The 19,548-nt window shown below is 44.0% G+C and overlaps 1 protein-coding gene across 2 annotated transcripts in view; it reads left to right on the top strand.

Annotated features, from left to right (window-relative positions):
* Nucleotides 1-19,548, top strand: part of SLC25A43 (solute carrier family 25 member 43) — a 66,141-nt gene that overhangs the window by 17,893 nt on the left and 28,700 nt on the right. For both annotated transcript variants that reach the window (XR_005773982.1, XM_040406007.1), the window contains exon 3: nt 3,116-3,288. Coding sequence is in view for 1 of the 2 variants with exons in the window: in XM_040406007.1 (XP_040261941.1) it covers nt 3,116-3,288 (173 nt within the window). In the remaining variant the exon portion in view is untranslated. The remainder of the gene's footprint in view (nt 1-3,115; nt 3,289-19,548) is intronic.

The following is a 19,548-nucleotide window of genomic DNA, read 5'->3' as shown; positions in this document are numbered from 1 at the left end:
CACTCACTCCACAAGGGCAGTGGGTGCTTCCTGGGCTAGACGCAATCGCGCATCCGTTTCCCAGTTGTGTAAGGCGGCCACTTGGTCGTCCTTACATACTTTCACAAAGTTTTATCAGTTACACTCTCTGGCCTCGGCTGATGCTGCTCTTGGGCGCAGGGTATTGCAGGCTGTGGTTCCGGTTTGACTACTGGACGTTTATTCCTGGCGGTGTTGGATTTGTTCTTTTTTCCCACCCCATGGACTGCTTTGGGACGTCCCATGGTCTGTGTCCCCCAATGGAATGAACGAGAAAAGGAGATTTTTGTGAAACTCACCTGTAAAATCTTTTTCTCGTAATTTCCATTGGGGGACACAGCTCCCGCCCCCTTTTTTGGTTTACGCCTTAGGGTGTGCTGTGTGATGGTTTCCATAATGTTTTGTTTCCGTTCTCCTTCTCCTACTGCTTTTGCAACGACTGAAGTTCTCCTGGAGGTGCCTGGGGGTATAGCCCGAGGAGGAGGAGCTTCTTTTTTTGCATAGTGTCCCTCCTAGTAATATCTCTAAGCTATACCCATGGTCTGTGTCCCCCAATGGAAATTACGAGAAAAAGATTTTACAGGTGAGTTTCACAAAAATCTCCTTTTTCCAAGGTTACGACCACCTTACAATCAAGCAATGGTGGTCGTGCTTGCACACTGTAGGAAAAAGCGCTGTCTTATGGGTACTCCCGCCTGCCCACCCACCAGAGAGGCCAGTGCCTTTTCCTATAGTGTGCAAGCACGACCACACGGTGGTCATAACCATGGAAGCGAGAAGCGTGTAATGTGATGGAAAAATGAATCCAGCCAGCAAAGTAGGCAATGTGGAGAGTCACATACATTAGTAAGTGCCTTGCATTAACTTTCTCTACATGATAAATGTTATTTGTTGAAGTGAGACAGCCCTTTAAGCTTTATATACATAAGACTTGAACACTTCCACCAATTCAGCAAGGAGGTGTATCCACAGAAAGGGAAAGTAGTCCGTCCACACTTAATCTTGATATTTACTTCCTCTTGCTTATAAATGCAACTAAACATGTAAAGTATACAGAGAATGCTGCTCCTTTTATTCCGGCTAGAAGTTAGGGTCCATTCACACGTCCGCAAAATGGGTCTGCATCCGTTCCGCAATTTTGTAGAACAGGTGCTGACCCCTTCACTTTCAATGGGGCCAGAATGTGCTGTCCACATTTGCGGATCCATGCTTCCGTTCCGCAAAAAAATAGAACATGTCCTATTCTTGTCCACAATTGTGGACAAAAAAAGGCATTTTTATGAGCGTGCCGGCGATGTGCGGTCCGCAAAATGCGGAATGCACATTACCGGTGTCTGTGTTTTGCGGATCTGCAAAATTCATACGGTCGTGTGAATGGATCCTTATAAATGAATTACTAGCAGTTTTCAATTTTGGTTCAGTTGGGTGTTACCAGTTTGGGGTGTGTCCCTGCACAGTTTGACACTGGCAGTACTGATTGAATAGTGTTAAGCCTCATTCACATGTCAGTGTTTGGTCAGTGATTCCGTCAGTGATTGTGAGCCAAAACCAGGATTGGAGCCTCCAAAGACATAGGGAAAGATCTGTACCTGTTCTGTGTTTAGACCAACCTGGTTTTGGCTCACAATCACTGATGGAAATCACTGACCAAAACACTGACTCTGTGAATAAGGCATTAGACTGGGCAGGCCCCCCCCACCCCACCCCCCCAACTTGTAATACCCAGATGAACCTTTATGGCAAACTGCTGGCAATGCATTTATAAACGTCTAGTAGGAGTAACAGAGGACTGGTGCAACATAGTGTTAAGAATAACTGCTCAATGCTCCAGAAGGGTTATTACTTGGGCAGCACTTTAGCCACTTCTAACGGCTTCTGCTACTTTTGTGTAGCTCTCATTCACTACAATGAATGGCTGTTTCCATAAGCCCGGCCAGTGGCCACCTAGGGCCAGCGCTTAGTACTTTCTCACCGGGAAGCATCTATTATGACGCTCTGTTGTGCCATTCCTTTATTATTCCTGCTAGAAGTTATAAATGAATTACTAGCCGTTTCCAGTGAAGGTCAGAGTGTGCAGAACTTGGCTGTTTTCATAAGCCTGGCCACCTTGGACTGGCGCATAGTCCTGTCTCTGCATGAAGAGTGAGATGGGACATACCTTTAACATAAATTTAATTTAAAGAGGACCTTTCACTGGTCCTGACATTACAATATTAGTACCTGGCAGTGTAGGGCACAATCAGTAGATGTCCACGCTGCCCAATCGCAGCGTAGCGTGTCACAGCCAGGAAGAAATAAAAGCTCCCCTTCTCCTTGGCTGTGACGCTCTCCACTTGAGAAACACGGCTGTCTCTTACTCCTTGTACGGATGCTGTTAGATATCATACAGGGTGGGAAACCAGAACGGGGGGCACAGCTCCCCAACATAGCAGCCGGTCTGAATAAAAAGGAGCACACGGACATCTACTGATCATGCCCTACACTGCCGGGTACTAATGTCAGGACCAGTGGAAGGTCCTCTTTAAGCAATAGGTCACATTCCCTTAAGTGCAGCCTGGTGAACCCAAAGACATTCCCCCAAGAGTCCTATAATAATTAATGTGCAGCCTCCACAGTCCTTCAGGTATCATACCTTTCAGTGCAACTTTATATGATATTCCCATCTGTAGTAATCCAGATGACAAAGCAGAGAATCACTAATTTGGAAAGGTTGGTGTAGCACAGTGACTCGCATAATGCCTAAAGATCCAAAGTGGACTTGTGTAATGTATTTGTCAGCATCCCTAGGATTGGAGCCAGAACGGGATTTTGGAGGAGTAACCCATTACTGAACACATCCAGTGTTTATCTGCTCTTCAGTATGTCTAGAGATCACGTATCCGCCATAGGAAATCCTCATCTGCACAGACAATGCTCCAGGACTCCCACAGAGAACCTTTGTATCAGTCGTGATCTATAATCGCCAGGGCTTTCATTTGATTGACTATAGTGTGCTCTGATTCCTAACATTACTACTCATTTACTATTATGATTCCACGTGCTTTATACTACAGAAAGAATACATTGATGGTAAAGGATATCAAACTGTCCATTTCAGGAGCCGTTCCGTTTTCTGCTGGTCTGTTCTTTATGAATATGAGTTTGGATAAGATTTGGCAGGAGCCCGGGGGCCGTTTATCGCCAGTCCAAAATTTTGTAAAAGGATGTCTCGCTGCAGGAGTGGCACAGACAATGTCTTTTCCCTTTGAAACTGTGAAGAGAAAAATGCAGGTAAATTGTCCTTTCTCTGCACGTTGCCTGATTGTGATCGCATATTCTTTTCCAGTCTCTTGTCCAACATGTAGATGAGCAGCCTGGTCGAGTGGAGGTCCTAGAGCACGTCTAAAAGAGGCCACACCTTAGATTTACTGATCGTTCGACTCTTTCACTGAACCTGTCCCATACACATGCATGCTTAGCGAAGTTTGAGAACAAAGGATCAGACAAGTTGAAGTCCAGCAGGCCAGATCTTTCTTTTGCAGGACAGTTGGGACACCCCTATACACATTAGATGGTTGCACGGTCCTGCCAAAATTGACAGGTTGATCAATATCTAGTGTGTATGCACCCACACTGAACACTGACCCATCTACCAATGTCAATGTAGAAAGGACCGGCACTTACACGAGGTAGCTTTTTAGAATGCGGGATTTATTGTCACATATCAATAGTGATGCGTTTCGGCACGAAACCTGCCTTCGTCAGACTGTAATAGTCTGATGAAGGCACGTTCCGTGCCAAAACGCGTCACTATTGATATGTGACAATAAATCCAGCATTCTAAAAAAAAAACTAACTCGTGTGACTGCCGGTCCTTTCTGCATTGCCGTTTCCTGGGACGCCAGTCCACCGACACATGCACCACCACGCCATTAATTCGCAGTGCTTAACATCATATATTCCATCTACGTAGAAAATCTCACATTTGTAAACTGTCACTCCGTTCCAAGAAAACGTCAGCATGTACCATCCTGCTCTGATTTTGCCACATGATTCATCCACTCAAGTGAATAGGTCTGGGGGGGAAAACAGATTGGACTTCATACAGAACGGGTCTGTGCACGTTTACAACATCATCCGTGTTCACAGTCTGGAACATGGACCAGTTTCCCATCATCTGTGTGAAAGGGGCCTAAAGAACAGATATTAAAGGGAATCTGTCACCTAGTTTTACCCTATAGAGATGTGGACATGCACGGATAGATCTCCGCTAGCATGTCCGCAATATACCTGTCCCATATCTGTGTGGTTTTATTTTGTTTAAAAAATGATTTTATAGAGCTGTAAATTAGCTAAGTAAGGTGCCCAAGTCGTGGTTACTTACGGTTAAGGAGCCCAGCATCGCCCCTTGTAAAGCAGTCCTACATCCAGGAATCTCCTCCTTGCTCAAAGTTACAGTGCCGTAATCTTGCGATGCGTGAGCTTGCGCATGCGCAGTTCGTTCACTGATGCTGATGCCAGCAACGGGAATGAACTCTTTGCCGGCACTGCATGCACTAGCTCGCGCATCGCGAGATTACGGCACTGTAACTTTGAGCAAGGAGGAGATTCCTGGATGCAGGTGGTGCTGGGCTCCTTCACAGGGGGTGTGGCTGGGCTCCTTAAAGGGGTTTTCTCATCTCAGACAATAGGGGCATATCGCTAGGATATGCCCCCATTGTCTTATAGGTGCAGTTCCCACACCTATATTGAGAACGGAGCCCTGAAAGTGAAGGAGAGCGTACTGCGCATGCGCAGCTGCCCTCTATTCATTTCTATGGAGCCGCCGAAAGTAGCTGAGCGCTGGCTTGGCTTTTGCCGTCTGCCCCATAGAAATGAATGGGAGCATGCGCGGCACGCTCCCATTCACTTCTATGGGAGAGGTGGGGATTATCGCTTGGTGGTGGATGGACCCCGGGAAATCTGGGGTCCTCCAGCCACAGAACCCCCTCTCCGTTCTCGATATAGGTGTGGGTCCCAGCGGTGGGACCAGCACCTATCAGACAATGTGGGCATATCCTAGTAATATGCCCCCAGTGCCTAAGATGGGAATACCCCTTTAACCGTAAGTAACCACTCCTTGGGCACCTTACTTGGTTAATTTACATATCTATAAAATCATTTTTTTTAAAACAAAATAAAACCACACAGGGCTATGGGACAGGTATATTGCGGAGATCTATCCATGCATGTCCGCGGCTCTATAGGGTAAAACTAGGTGACCGATTCCCTTTAAATAAACTGATCTGAAAATCAGGGCTGGTGGAAACATGGTAATAATGTGACTGAGGCACCTTCATTGGTGAGTGGTAGGGTGTAATCTGTATGCCCCTTTTATGTATGGTGACCACGTATTTACAGGCTCTGCATAGAATATCTACTTCATGAGGCCGAAGAAATGTCTTAAATGTTAAATTATCATCGGAAACGCTTCTGATCCACTGTGGGGAAGTTCATATTTTCCTCGGCGCCTCCACAACGGCACTCACAGGAGGGTGTCCTCGCCCCCAGGACAGGACAGGAAACAACGTAGAAGCTGAAGATTTAAATGGCCTCCTCCCCCCGCTTACCTAATCAGTAGTGAGAAATGGTTGTAGAGCAGCACAAAATGGACCTTCTGACCTGTCTGGAATGCATCAGCCGTGATGGAGCAGCCAATCCAACGCCGTCCCATATGCATAAGTAGATAACAGAAGATTTCACAGCAGCATATCCAGTGTGACTTTTATTGGGGACCAAGAGTGCACACACAAGTACGACGTTTCGGCTACACAGTAGCCTTTCTCAAGTATACTGGTACAAAATCAATCAAACATATAAATACCCTAATAAGCCCCCCATGTGACAACATATATCCAATAAGCTCAAGCTGCTATTTAATGACACCTGTGTGTTAATTAAAATGATCACTGCTGCCAATAGAAATGTTGCTGAAAAAATCAAATGTACTTGGTGCTCATTAGACAAACTCCAACTGCGTCCTTGTATTGGCCACACATGTCAGCGTCTCCATGGGCCCATTGCACATGTCCGTGATGTCATCGCGTGGATGCATGGGTGGGGCGCCGTCGCCACAAACTGCAAGAAATCTGCACCCATCTAGACACGAGCACCGCATGTGAACCAATAAACATCGCAGTTATCGGTCACATATCAGGCGCGTCATCAGTCACATGACCATCACCTGACCCACAAAAGGTCCTGGAACGCTGTAAAAAGATAATAGATCTATTATGTAAACCACAATTACATATTTAATGCACCAAAAAGCGCAATCATATTTCCCATATGTATCCTAGTGTGGTCTACATACAAAGTGGACAATTGAGTAAAGTGTCGATATAATTGGCCATTCAATCATATATGGGGAAAATAGCAATGCCATTATCCACAAGTGTTACTATAATTAGGACGCCAGAAAGAATATACATAAAATACAATATAAAAAACAATGAGTAACCATGTACATTGGGGAGCAGATGATCATACAGGTGATGTAATTGAAAAAGTATATCGACACTTTACTCAATTGTCCACTTTGTATGTAGACCTCACTAGGATACATATGGGAAATATGATTGCGCTTTTTGGTGCATTAAATATATAATTGTGGTTTACATAATAGTTCTATTATCTTTTTACGGCATTCCAGGACCTTTTGCGGGTCAGGTGATGGTCATGTGACTGACGCGCCTGACATGTGACCGATAACAGCGATGTTTATTGGTTCACATGCGGTGCTTGTGTCTAGACGCCCATGCATCCACACGATGACATCATGGACATGCGCAATGGGCCCATGGAGACGCCAACATGTATGGCCAATACGAGGACGCAGTTGGAGTTTGTCTAATGAGCACCAGGTACATTTGATTTTGGAGCAACAATTCTATTGGCAGCAGTAATCATTTTAATTAACACACAGGTGTCATTAAATAGCAGCTTGAGCTTATTGGATATATGTTGTCACATGGGCTTATTAGGGTATTTATATGTTTGATTGATTTTGCACCAGTATACTTGAGAAAGGCTACTGCGTAGCCAAAACGTCGTACTTGTGTGTGCACTCTTGGTCCCCAATAAGTCACACTGGATATGCTGCTGTGAAATCTTCTGTTATCTACCCTACCTAATCAGTCGTTGTTTTGTGTCCTCAGGAATACGCGTGGAAGCCTCTCCTGGAATGCCGGGAAATTTTTTTTTGCAGCGATCGCCCAGCCTTGCCTCCTTCCGGGGGGTCCTTCCCCACGTTCATGTGGGAGGGCTGGAGCAGGGATCTGGTTCCCCGGGGACGCTTGGCCTCCCTTACCTGTTCCTGGTAGTAAGCCCTGCTTGCAGGCTTCCCCGGGCGCGCGTGGCAGTTTCTCTGGAGGAACTATCGCGGGATCCGGCGTGTGACGTCATTAGGCGAGAATCTCGAAAGTGGGTGGAGCTTCCGGCGGCGCGGCGTTCAAATTCATGGGGATATATTCAAATGTCCTCCTCGCTCTACGCTGACAGCATGCTGGCCCCGGGAGACATGGAGACCGCCTGTGGATCCCTCTGCCTAAGCCCGGTAAGCCTCCTCCCTAAGGAGAGATATGGTCACTGCCTGCAATTTTTTCCTTTTACGCCACTAACAGGGTGCTTTAATATATTACTTATCTACCACCGCTGATGGGTCTTTGCCTCCTTAAAAGTGCTGGCCCTATTGAGTGTAACCCTTCTTGATTTTAGGCCAGAGAGACCTCGATCCCAAAGCCAACCAGTGGAGACTTAACGTGCAAAAAATGCGCCATATGCAGGAAGGCCCTCTCCTCTAAGTCTAAAAAACCGCTGTGCCCCAAATGCACAGAGAAGATTTACTGATGAATCCCTTTTCCTTCCTCGAAACTATGAGGTCCATGATAAAAGAGGAAGTTAGTACTGCCGTGGACTCAAGAATGCCTCCATCTCCAAGCCATCTACCTCGCAGAGATCTTTGGCCTCTGATACGGCCTTTGACTTGGACGAAGGGGCATTATTCTCCAAATCCTCCTGCTCTGATGGCGCAGGGGAAACCTCTATTTCTGCCACAGGAGACTGACGGGCTCTTAAAAATTAGAGCAACCATGAATATTGAAGAAGGGAAGGAACCACATTCTATACAGGATCCGATGTTCCAGGGGTTAGAACGAAAGAGAACCTTGCCAATTCACAACAACATCAAAACGCTTATTTCAGGAGAATGGAAGGATCCTGAAAAAGATCAGCCATCACCAGCTCCTTTAAGCGTAAATACCCCTTCTCAGAGTCTGATTCAAGCTTGTGGGATAAGACCCATAAGGTGGATGCTCCGTTGGCCCGAATCTCAAAGAGAACCTTGCTTCCCTTTCAGGATACTGGTCTCCTTAGGGATCCTATGGATAAGAAATGTGAAAGCCTGTTGAAAAAATCTTGGGAAACGAGTACAGCTATGTTGCGTCCAGGTATAGCATCTACCTGCACAGCAAGAGCGCTTTCAGTTTGGCTGAACCAACTGGAGGACCATATGGCGGCGGGTATGCCACGATAAGAAATACTGGCTTCCTTGCCAACTCTAAAGAAAGCATCCAATTTCCTGGCTGACTCCCCGGCAGATTTAGTCAGACTCTCCGCTAGATCGGCAGCCCTGTCTAACTCCACCAGAAGGGCAATCTGGCTCCGAACATGGTCAGGGGACACGAGCTCAAAAAATCGTTTATGCTCTATCCCAGGCATCCTCAAACTGCGGCCCTCCAGCTGTTGCAAAACTACAACTCCCAGCATGCCCTAACAGCCTACAGGAATCGGCCTACAGCAGGGCATTGTGGGAGTTGTAATTTTACAACAGCTGGAGGGCCGCAGTTTGAGGATGCTTGCTCTATCCCATGTGAAGGTGACAGATTATTTGGCTCCACCCTGGATGACATCTTGGATAAGGCTGCGGATAAGAAGAAAGGGTTTTCAACGGAAAATTGCTACTTCCAGCAAAGGCGTTCCTTTCAGAACCAAAAAAGATCCAAGATGGACCCTAAGAAAAATGATAGTTCAGAGGTGGTAGGGGTAGAGTATTTCTTTTCAACCCCGAGAACTCCTCAACCTCAAAGCAATGACTCCAGTTGCCAGGTTGGGGGGAAGACTGAGGCATTTCGCTACAATCTGGGAAGATTTAGGAGCCTCCCCGTAGACACCTTAAGACAAGGCCTAAGGTTGGAACTTCGTTCCTTCCCTCCCGACCGCTTCCTAATCAACAAGAAGCTACCTCAAAAAGAAAAACAATCCTGCCTGGAATTAGAGATTTTATCTCTAGTTCAGAAGAACGTGATTCGTCCGGTCCCGAAGGAGGAGCAAGGCAAAGGCTTCTATTCTCCTTAATCCAAAAGCCAAATGGGTCATACCATCTAATACATTTAAAGGGTCTAAACGGATCTATTATATACAAACGCTTCAAGATGGAATCAAAAAAGTCCACAATAAACATTCTACCACAAGATTGCTTCATGGCGACCATAGATCTGCAGGACGCCCATTATCACGTTCCAATTTCAATCAGCCATCAGAAGTTCCTCAGAATTGCCGTCTTCCTAAAAGATCAACGCTTTCATTTTCACTTTACAGCCCTCCTATTCGGGCTCTCTTCAGCCCCAAGGGTATTCTCGAAAATAATGGCAGAAGTCACCAAATTCACTCCACCTAAAAGGCATACAAATCGTACCATATCTTGACGATTTCCTGATGGCCTTACCATCTGTGGAAATCCTCCAGTCACACCTGGAAGAAGTCCAGAATTGTTTCTCCACTCTAGGCTGGATTATAAATTTAAAAAAATTCGGACTTTATTCCGAAACAAAGGAAGACCTTCCTGGGAGTCCTTTTAGATTCCCATCTGTTAATGTCTTTTCTTCCTCAGGGGAAACAAGACTATCTGCTCCTAAAGATTTCCCAGTTTTGCAGCCGGAATATATCATAGATACGGAACATCATGACCATCCTGGGGCTTCTAACATCTACAATCCCGTCTGTCAGGTGGGCCCAGTTCCACACAAGAACTCTACAGGCGTTCCTTCTATCCTCCTGGGACGGCACCGCCTCTGCCCTGGAAAAACGAGTGATCATTCCAAGGTCAGTAAAAAATCCTTGATGTGGTGGAAAATTCGAAAGCACCTTCAGACGGGGGTTTTTTGGCAACAGGGGGACCAGATTGTAACTACGGATGCCAGCAGTACAGGCTAGGGGGGTCATGCAGACGGAAATGTAGTCTAGGGCACTTGGGGAGCAGATTTTGAACATGCCTCCTCAAATCTAAGAGAACTCTTGGCTGTTTACAACGTAATTGTCTCCCTTCACACCCCCTCATCACCAAAAAGTATTAAACAGTTGCATATTTGAACAAACTGGGGAACCAGAAGCCACAAAGATCTTCTTCTGTTGGGCAGAAAAGAACCTCACTTCTCTAACTGCTATACATGTCAGAGGAGAAGATGACAATACGTTGGCAGACTTCCTTAGTTGCTAGGCCCTAAGAGAAGGAGAATGGTCCTTGAATCCTCAGGTTTTCTGTCAATTATGCCTCAGGTGGGGGACGCTGGAATTAGACCAGTTCGCCACAAGGGTCAACAAACTGACCAATCAATTTTGCTCCCTCTCCCAGGGCATCATCCACTTTGGGTAGATGCCCTGTCTCGACCGTGGCCCAGGTGTCGTCTTTACACCTTCCCTCCCTTCAGTCTGATCTCCAAAGCGCTGATGAAAGTGGAGGAGGAGGGGGCCAAGGTGATCTTCATAGCCCCCTACTGGCCAAGAAAATCGTGGTTCCCCCTAATACTCAGGCTTTCCGCAGGAACCTTTTGGACTCTACCATCCACGCCGGATCTCCTACACCAGGGGCCAGTACATCATCAGAGTGTCAATCTAAGCCTGACTGCTTGGAGACTGAACGCGAGGCCCTAAAGAAAAAAGGTCTCTCAGATGCAGTAATTACCACTCTCCTGCTCAGTAGGAAGCCCATAACGTCAAAAATATACCTGATGACCTGGAATGCTTTTCTGTCCTTCTCGGGTAACATGATCTCCCCGGAGATTCCTCAAAGTTTACAATTTCTTCAGGCAGGACTTGATAAGGGCCTAAGACTGTCAACACTCAAGGTACAGGTTTCGGCCTTAAGTCCATTCTTGGACATTAAATTGTCAGAATCCCCATTGGTCAGGTGCTTTCTAAAAGGTGCTATGAGTGTCCCCATATCTCGTCCTACTGTTGCGCCCTGGGATCTCAACCTGGTTCTTTCAGTTCTAATGTATCCTCCGTTTGAACCAGTTGACGAAATCCCTCTGACTACTCACGCTCAAGACTGTTTCTTACGGCAATAACTGCCAGAAGAATCGGGGAAATCCAGGCTTTTTCCTGCAGGTCTCCATATTTAGTAATCCTGGATGATCGTATAATCCTAAAACACTGTCCTGCCTTCCTTCCCAAGGTTGTTTCCAGATTCCATTGCAAGCAGGAAATCTCTCTACCTTCCTTCTGCCCTTCACCATCCTCTGAGAAAGAAGGTATCATAACCTGGATGTGAAGAACCGTTCTGTGCTACCTTAATAACACTACCACCTTCAGACGTTCTGACCAGTTGTTTATCCAGTTCCAAGGCCCCAACAAAGGTTGCGCGGCGAGTAAGCCAACTATAGCCAGATGGATTAGAAGCATGATCAGATCAGCCTATTTACAGAAGAATCTTAAACTTCCCGAGGGTATTAGAGCTCATTCCACCAGAGCAGTATCCTCCTCATGGGCCGAGGCCGCATCAGTCTCGTTGGATCAGATTTGCAGAGCAGCCACATGGGCCAACCCTATGACTTTCTTTAACCGCCTCACGTCCGCCCATAGACTATAAACGTCCTATGGGTGGACGTCTATTTCTGACAGCACGTTTTAAAACGTCCTGTCAGAAATAGCAGCTGCACGCTAATCGTGCAGCTGCTGATCGGGTTGCCCGCTGTCAGTGAACGCAGGGCAACCCTAAGACAAGGCAGGGACAGTTCCCAGGTGTCCCTGCCTTCACGATCGCTGCAGACACAGCGCTCACCGAGCGCTGTGTCTGCAGAGCAGGAAGCGCTGTGCGCTTCCTGTTCCGGCCCGGCGGTCATGTGACCGCCGGGACCGGAGAGTGCAGGGGCTGTGTGAGGTCTCTCAGAGACCTCGATCAGCCCTGCTCTGAGGCTGTACAGCGCTGGATTGCTGCTGTACAGCCTCTATAGGGGTGCATTTGTCCTGTAACTGGGGCTACTATGTCAGCCCCAGTTACAGGAGAAATCAACTGTGAAAAAAAAAAGAAAAAGTGAAGCAAATGTCCCCCAGAGGTCTTGTATGACCTTATGGGGGACGAAAAGTGTAAAAAAAAAATATAAAAAAAATAAAGGGTTGAAAAAATAAAATAAAATAAAGTTTCACATGTAAAAAAAAAAAAAAGTTCCCAAGTTAGGAATAAAAAAAAAAGTTAAAAATATAAAAAATAAAATAAAATAGACATATTTGGTATTGCCACGTCCGTAAAAACCAGCTCTATAAAAATATCACATGACCTAACCCCTCGGGTGAACACCGTAAAAAAAAAAAAAAAAAAAAACTGTCAAAACAAGCAATTTTTGTCACCTTGCATCACAAAAGGTGCAACACCAAGTGATCAAAAACGCGTGTGTCCCACAAAATAGTACCAATAAAACCGTCACCTCATCCCGCAAAAAATGAGCCCCTACATAAGAAAATCTCTCAAAAAATAAAAAAACTATAGCTCTTAGAACATGGAGACACTCAAACATCATTTTTTTGGTTTCAAAAATGCTATTATTGTGTAAAACTTTAATAAATGAGAAAAAGTATACATATTAGGTATCGCCACGTCCGTAACAATCTGCTATATAAAAATGTCACTTGACTGAACCCCTCAGGTAAACGCTGTAAAAATAAATAAATAGAAACTGTGCTAAAACAACCAATTTTTTGGTCACCTTGCCCCATAAAGTGTTATAATGAATGATCAAAAAATCATATGTACCCAAAAATAGTACTAATAAAACTGTCACCTTATCCCCTAGTTTCCAAAATAGGGGCACTTCTTGGGAGTTTCTACTGTAAGGGTGCATCAGGGGGCTTCAAATGGGACATGGCATCTAAAAACCATGTGGAGTTCCTTTTCTTCTGCGCCCTGCCGTGTGCCCATACAGCAGTTTATGACCACATGTGGGGTGTTTCTGTAAACCGCAGAATCTGGGTAATAAATATTGAGTTTTGTTTGGCTGTTAACCATCGATGTGTTAAAGAAAAAAATTGATTAAAATGGAAAATCTGCCAAAAAAGTGAAATTTAAAAATTTGATCTCCATTTTCCTTTAATTCTTGTGGAACGCCTAAAGGGTTAACAAAGTTTGTAAAATCGGTTTTGAATACCTTGAGGGGTGTAGTTTCTACAATGGGGTCATTTATGGGGGTATCCACTATGTAGGCCCCACAAAGTGACTTCAGACCTGAACTGGTCCTTATAAAGTGGGTTTTGGCAATTTTCTTATAAATTTGAAGAATTGCTTCTAAACTTCTAAGCCTTCTAACGTCCTAAAAAAATAAAATGACATTTCCAAAATGATGCCAACATAAAGTAGACATATGGGGAATGTTAAATAATAAATATTTTATGAGGTATCACTTTCTGTTTTAAAAGCAGAGAAATTGAAATTTAGAAAATTGCGAATTTTTCAAACTTTTGGGTAAATTTGGGATTTTTTCATAAATAAAGGTGAAATATTTTGACTCAAATTTATGACTATCATGAAGTACAATGTGTCACGAGAAAACAATCTCTGAATGACTTGGATAAATAAAGGCGTTCCAAAGTTATTACCACATAAAGTGAGATATGTCAGTTTTGCAAAATTTGGCCTGGTCAGGAAGGGGGCAAATGGCCCAGATGGGAAGTGGTTAACCATTACAGGTTGAACTTTTATAGAAACCAGGACTTGTCCTTTGGTCGCAGAGTACTATCAGCTGCAGTCCCTCCCTAAGCATATTTACTCTGTCAATCCTCCTGTGAGTGCCGTTGTGGAGGCGCCAGGGAAAAGAGATAATTACTCTTTACCGGTAATTGGTTTTTCCAATAGCCTCCTCAACGGCACTGGGATTTTCCCACCCTGTTATATATTTTCGTTGATTATTACTATAATGATGTAATTATCCTTAGTTATAATACATATTGTTTCTTGCATCATTTCCGTGTCCACTCATTGATTGATTGGGTAAGGGGGAGGAGGCCATTTAAATCTTCCGCTTCTACGTTGTTTCCTGTCCCGGGTGGCGGGGACACCCTCCTGTGAGTGCCGTTGTGGAGACTATTGGAAAAACCAATTACCTGTAAGAGTATTTCTCTTTCCTGCACTTACTGGATTAATATCAGGGAATTTGTATTTTTACAGTTGCAAAAATATTTCTTAAAAAATGTGACACTTCACTTTAACTCATTTGTGACCACTCATCCGCCTTATTTGACAGTCTCCGCCAAACGATCCTTAGGCTAGACTGCCACCTTTTTATGGCAGCCTAGTCTAAGCGCTGGGCGGAGGAGGCTCATGCAGCTCCATCTGCGCTACCGTACAAAAATGGCTGGGCCGCTTTAGAAATCAATTTTACCTTTTGTCACTCCCATTTCCTCATAGATTGTAAGCTCTTGTGCGTAGGGCCATCACTCCTAGCGTTTCAATTACATATTTGCCAGTAAACCTGTGATGTCTATTTTGATTTGCACGTGTACCCTCTGAATTGAAAAGCGCTGAGGAATATGGTGACTCTGTATAAAGATTATTATACATCAGTACAAAAAGAAAGAAGATCCGGACTAGTCAGTAATATGTCTGGTGCTGTATTTGCACTACTTTAGTCTTATTAGTTTAGGACTTTTGCATGAATAGTCAGTGCCAGGTATGGGACACACGATGTCGCTGTGGCTTGTGCGTTCAGCGCTTCAGCTCAGGGATTTCCTTCTGTAATCCTTTACTGCCCTGAGGTGACTTGAAAGCTTGGTGAAGAACATCATGTGGCCACTAGATGGGGCTAATGGAAAAGAAAGTTGTCATTCCTGATGCCCTTGACAAGTCGGCCTTGCCGTCAGCGCTTCTTATCCTTGTGCCTGTCTTTTTAGCACCTGCATGTTAAGGTGTGTATCTGGTTACTAGTGGAGTAATGGCTCTACGTTACCTAGTGGTGCACAAAGAGGAAAAATGTCTCAGATTAAAGTTTTTGGTGCATGCATTTTTTTATTTTATTTTGCAAAATTAAGTTTTACAAAAGTAATAAATGCAGAAGTGCATGCACTGAAAATGTTACCCTAAGCAGTGATCTCTGCTTAACACCCACAGCAGGGTAATGCTGCCCTTATGCATACAGACAGCTGTACATGTGTGGGCAGAGTTCAGTGCACCCAGGGTTGTAATGTATAAGGTAGCTGTAAAGGTGCGTGTAATGTCATGTAACTAAAAGGAATTGTGGGATATCGTGTTTTTTCCTCGATGAACCGATTCTCCAGAATTGCTTCATTGGGAATACAAGTATTCACTGCAACAGGCATGTCAAGAGAGCGGACTATTGTATAAAGGGGTTATCCTATGAGTAATGAAAACCTAGAACCAGCCCTGTACCTCCCATGGATCCAGAGCTCTCCCCATTCATGGCTCCAATTGTTCGGCTAGATTCATTTCAAGCTGGCATATTAGGGGACGTGTCCTTTCTACTGCAGCTGGTGGTTGAAGGCTAGAACTAGGCATCTATGTATGTCCACCTCGGTCAGCTGGACAGAGAATTTAGAAAAAGCAAACAGCAGGTGGCGCTATACAGAGATTTCGGTAAATAACTCTGTGGGGGAGATTTATCAAAACTGATGGAAAGGACAACTGGCTTAGTTGCCTATAGCAACCAGTCAGATTCCACCTTTCATTTTCCAAAGAATCTCGGGGGGAAAAATGAAAGTTGGAATTTGATTAGTTGCTATGGGTGTCTAAGCCGGTTTTCATTTAGACCAGTGTTGATAGATCAATTTTTTTTTTACTACATGCAATTACAAAAGTCTTCAGATCCAGGTGCTGGTTTGAAAAATGTAGAGTATTTATCATGGCACAACCGCTTTAACTGTTATAGAAGTAATACAGAATAATAGATCCTGGTGTAGAGCATTGTGCTACGAAGGGTGCAGGACAAGCTGAACGGAATATCCAACAACTACATTAACCCCCTTAACCCTTTGGCTACCAGAGGTTTTTTCGGTTTCATTTTTCTTCCTTATTTTCTATGAGCCATAACTTTTTATATTTCCAGTCACATAGCTGTATGAGGGCTTATTTTTTGCGGGACAAGTTGTACTTTCTAATGCCACCATTATGGCTTAACCACCTCAGCCCCCAGTGCTTAAACACCCTGAAAGACCAGGCCACTTTTTACACTTCTGACCTACACTACTTTCACCGTTTATTGCTCGGTCATGCAACTTACCACCCAAATGAATTTTACCTCCTTTTCTTCTCACTAATAGAGCTTTCATTTGGTGGTATTTCATTGCTGCTGACATTTTTACTTTTTTTGTTATTAATCGAAATTTAAACGATTTTTTTTGCAAAAAAATGACATTTTTCACTTTCAGTTGTAAAATTTTGCAAAAAAAAACGACATCCATATAGAAATTTTGCTCTAAATTTATAGTTCTACATGTCTTTGATAAAAAAAAAATGTTTGGGTAAAAAAAAAATGGTTTGGGTAAAAGTTATAGCGTTTACAAACTATGGTACAAAAATGTGAATTTCCGCTTTTTGAAGCAGCTCTGACTTTCTGAGCACCTGTCATGTTTCCTGAGGTTCTACAATGCCCAGACAGTACAAACACCCCACAAATGACCCCATTTCTGAAAGTACACACCCTAAGGTATTCGCTGATGGGCATAGTGAGTTCATAGAACTTTTTATTTTTTGTCACAAGTTAGCGGAAAATGATGATTTTTTTTTTTTTTTTTTTTTTTCCTTACAAAGTCTCATATTCCACTAACTTGTGACAAAAAATAAAAACTTCTATGAACTCACTATGCCCATCAGCGAATACCTTGGGGTCTCTTCTTTCCAAAATGGGGTCACTTGTGGGGTAGTTATACTGCCCTGGCATTCTAGGGGCCCAAATGTGTGGTAAGGAGTTTGAAATCAAATTCTGTAAAAAATGACCTGTGAAATCCGAAAGGTGCTCTTTGGAATATGGGCCCCTTTGCCCACCTAGGCTGCAAAAAAGTGTCACACATCTGGTATCTCCGTACTCAGGAGAAGGTGGGGAATGTGTTTTGGGGTGTCATTTTATATATACCCATGCTGGGTGAGAGAAATATCTTGGCAAAAGACAACTTTTCCCATTTTTTTATACAAAGTTGTCATTTGACCAAGATATTTATCTCACCCAGCATGGGTATATGTAAAAAGACACCCCAAAACACATTCCTCAACTTCTCCTGAGTACGGGGATACCAGATGTGTGACACTTTTTTGCAGCCTAGGTGGGCAAAGGGGCCCATATTCCAAAGAGCACCTTTCGGATTTCACTCCTCATTTTTTCCTGAATTTGATTTCAAACTCCTTACCACACATTTGGGCCCCTAGAATACCAGGGCAGTATAACTACCCCACAAGTGACCCCATTTTGGAAAGAAGACACCCCAAGGTATTCCGTGAGGGGCATGGCGAGTTCCTAGAATTTTTTATTTTTTGTCACAAGTTAGTGGAAAATGCTTATTTTTTTTTTTTATTTTTTTTTCATACAAAGTCTCATATTCCACAAACTTGTGACAAAAAATAAAAACTTCCATGAACTCACTATGCCCATCAGCGAATACCTTGGGGTCTCTTCTTTCCAAAATGGGGTCACTTGTGGGGTAGTTATACTGCCCTGGCATTCTAGGGGCCCAAATGTGTGGTAAGTAGGTAAATGACCTGTGAAATCCGAAAGGTGCTCTTTGGAATGTGGGCCCCTTTGCCCACCTAGGCTGCAAAAAAGTGTCACACATCTGGTATCTCTGTATTCAGGAGAAGTTGAGGAATGTGTTTTGGGGTGTCTTTTTACATATACCCATGCTGGGTGAGATAAATATCTTGGTCAAATGCCAACTTTGTATAAAAAAATGGGAAAAGTTGTCTTTTGCCAAGATATTTCTCTCACCCAGCATGGGTATATGTAAAATGACACCCCAAAACACATTCCCCAACTTCTCCCGATTACGGAGATACCAGATGTGTGACACTTTTTTGCAGCCGAGGTGGGCAAAGGGGCCCATATTCAAAAGAGCACCTTTCGGATTTCACAGGTCATTTTTTACAGAATTTGATTTCAAACTCCTTACCACACATTTGGGCCCCTAGAATGCCAGGGCAGTATAACTACCCCACAAGTGACCCCATTTTGGAAAGAAGAGACCCCAAGGTATTCGCTGATGGGCAAAGTGAGTTCATGGAAGTTTTTATTTTTTGTCACAAGTTAGTGGAATATGAGACTTTGTATGAAAAAAAAAAAAAAAAAAAAAAATAAGCATTTTCCACTAACTTGTGACAAAAAATAAAAAATTCTAGGAACTCGCCATGCCCCTCACGGAATACCTTGGGGTGTCTTCTTTCCAAAATGGGGTCACTTGTGGGGTAGTTATACTGCCCTGGCATTTTCCAGGGGCCCTAATGTGTGGTAAGTAGGTAAATGACCTGTGAAATCCTAAAGGTGCTCTTTGGAATATGGGCCCCTTTGCCCACCTAGGCTGCAAAAAAGTGTCACACGTGGTATCGCCGTATTCAGGAGAAGTTGGGGAATGTGTTTTGGGGTGTCATTTTACATATACCCATGCTGGGTGAGAGAAATATCTTGGCAAAAGACAACTTTTCCCATTTTTTTATACAAAGTTGGCATTTGACCAAGATATTTCTCTCACCCAGCATGGGTATATGTAAAATGACACCCCAAAACACATTCCCCAACTTCTCCTGAGTACGGCGATACCAGATGTGTGACACTTTTTTGCAGCCTAGATGCGCAAAGGTGCCCAAATTCCTTTTAGGAGGGCATTTTTAGACATTTGGATACCAGACTTCTTCTCACGCTTTGGGGCCCCTAGAATGCCAGGGCAGTATAAATACCCCACATGTGACCCCATTTTGGAAAGAAGACACCCCAAGGTATTCAATGAGGGGCATGGCGAGTTCATAGAAATTTTTTTTTTTGGCACAAGTTAGCGGAAATTGATATTTTTAATTTTTTTCTCACAAAGTCTCCCGTTCCGCTAACTTGGGAAAACAATTTCAATCTTTCATGGACTCAATATGCCCCTCACGGAATACCTGGGGGTGTCTTCTTTCCGAAATGGGGTCACATGTGGGGTATTTATACTGCCCTGGCATTCTAGGGGCCCTAAAGCGTGAGAAGAAGTCTGGAATATAAATGTCTAAAAAATTTTACGCATTTGGATTCCGTGAGGGGTATGGTGAGTTCA

The sequence above is a fragment of the Bufo bufo genome, chromosome 8 (genome assembly GCF_905171765.1).
Source record: "Bufo bufo chromosome 8, aBufBuf1.1, whole genome shotgun sequence".
Classification (NCBI taxonomy): domain Eukaryota; kingdom Metazoa; phylum Chordata; class Amphibia; order Anura; family Bufonidae; genus Bufo; species Bufo bufo.
This window is presented reverse-complemented; position numbering and strand designations above follow the sequence as displayed.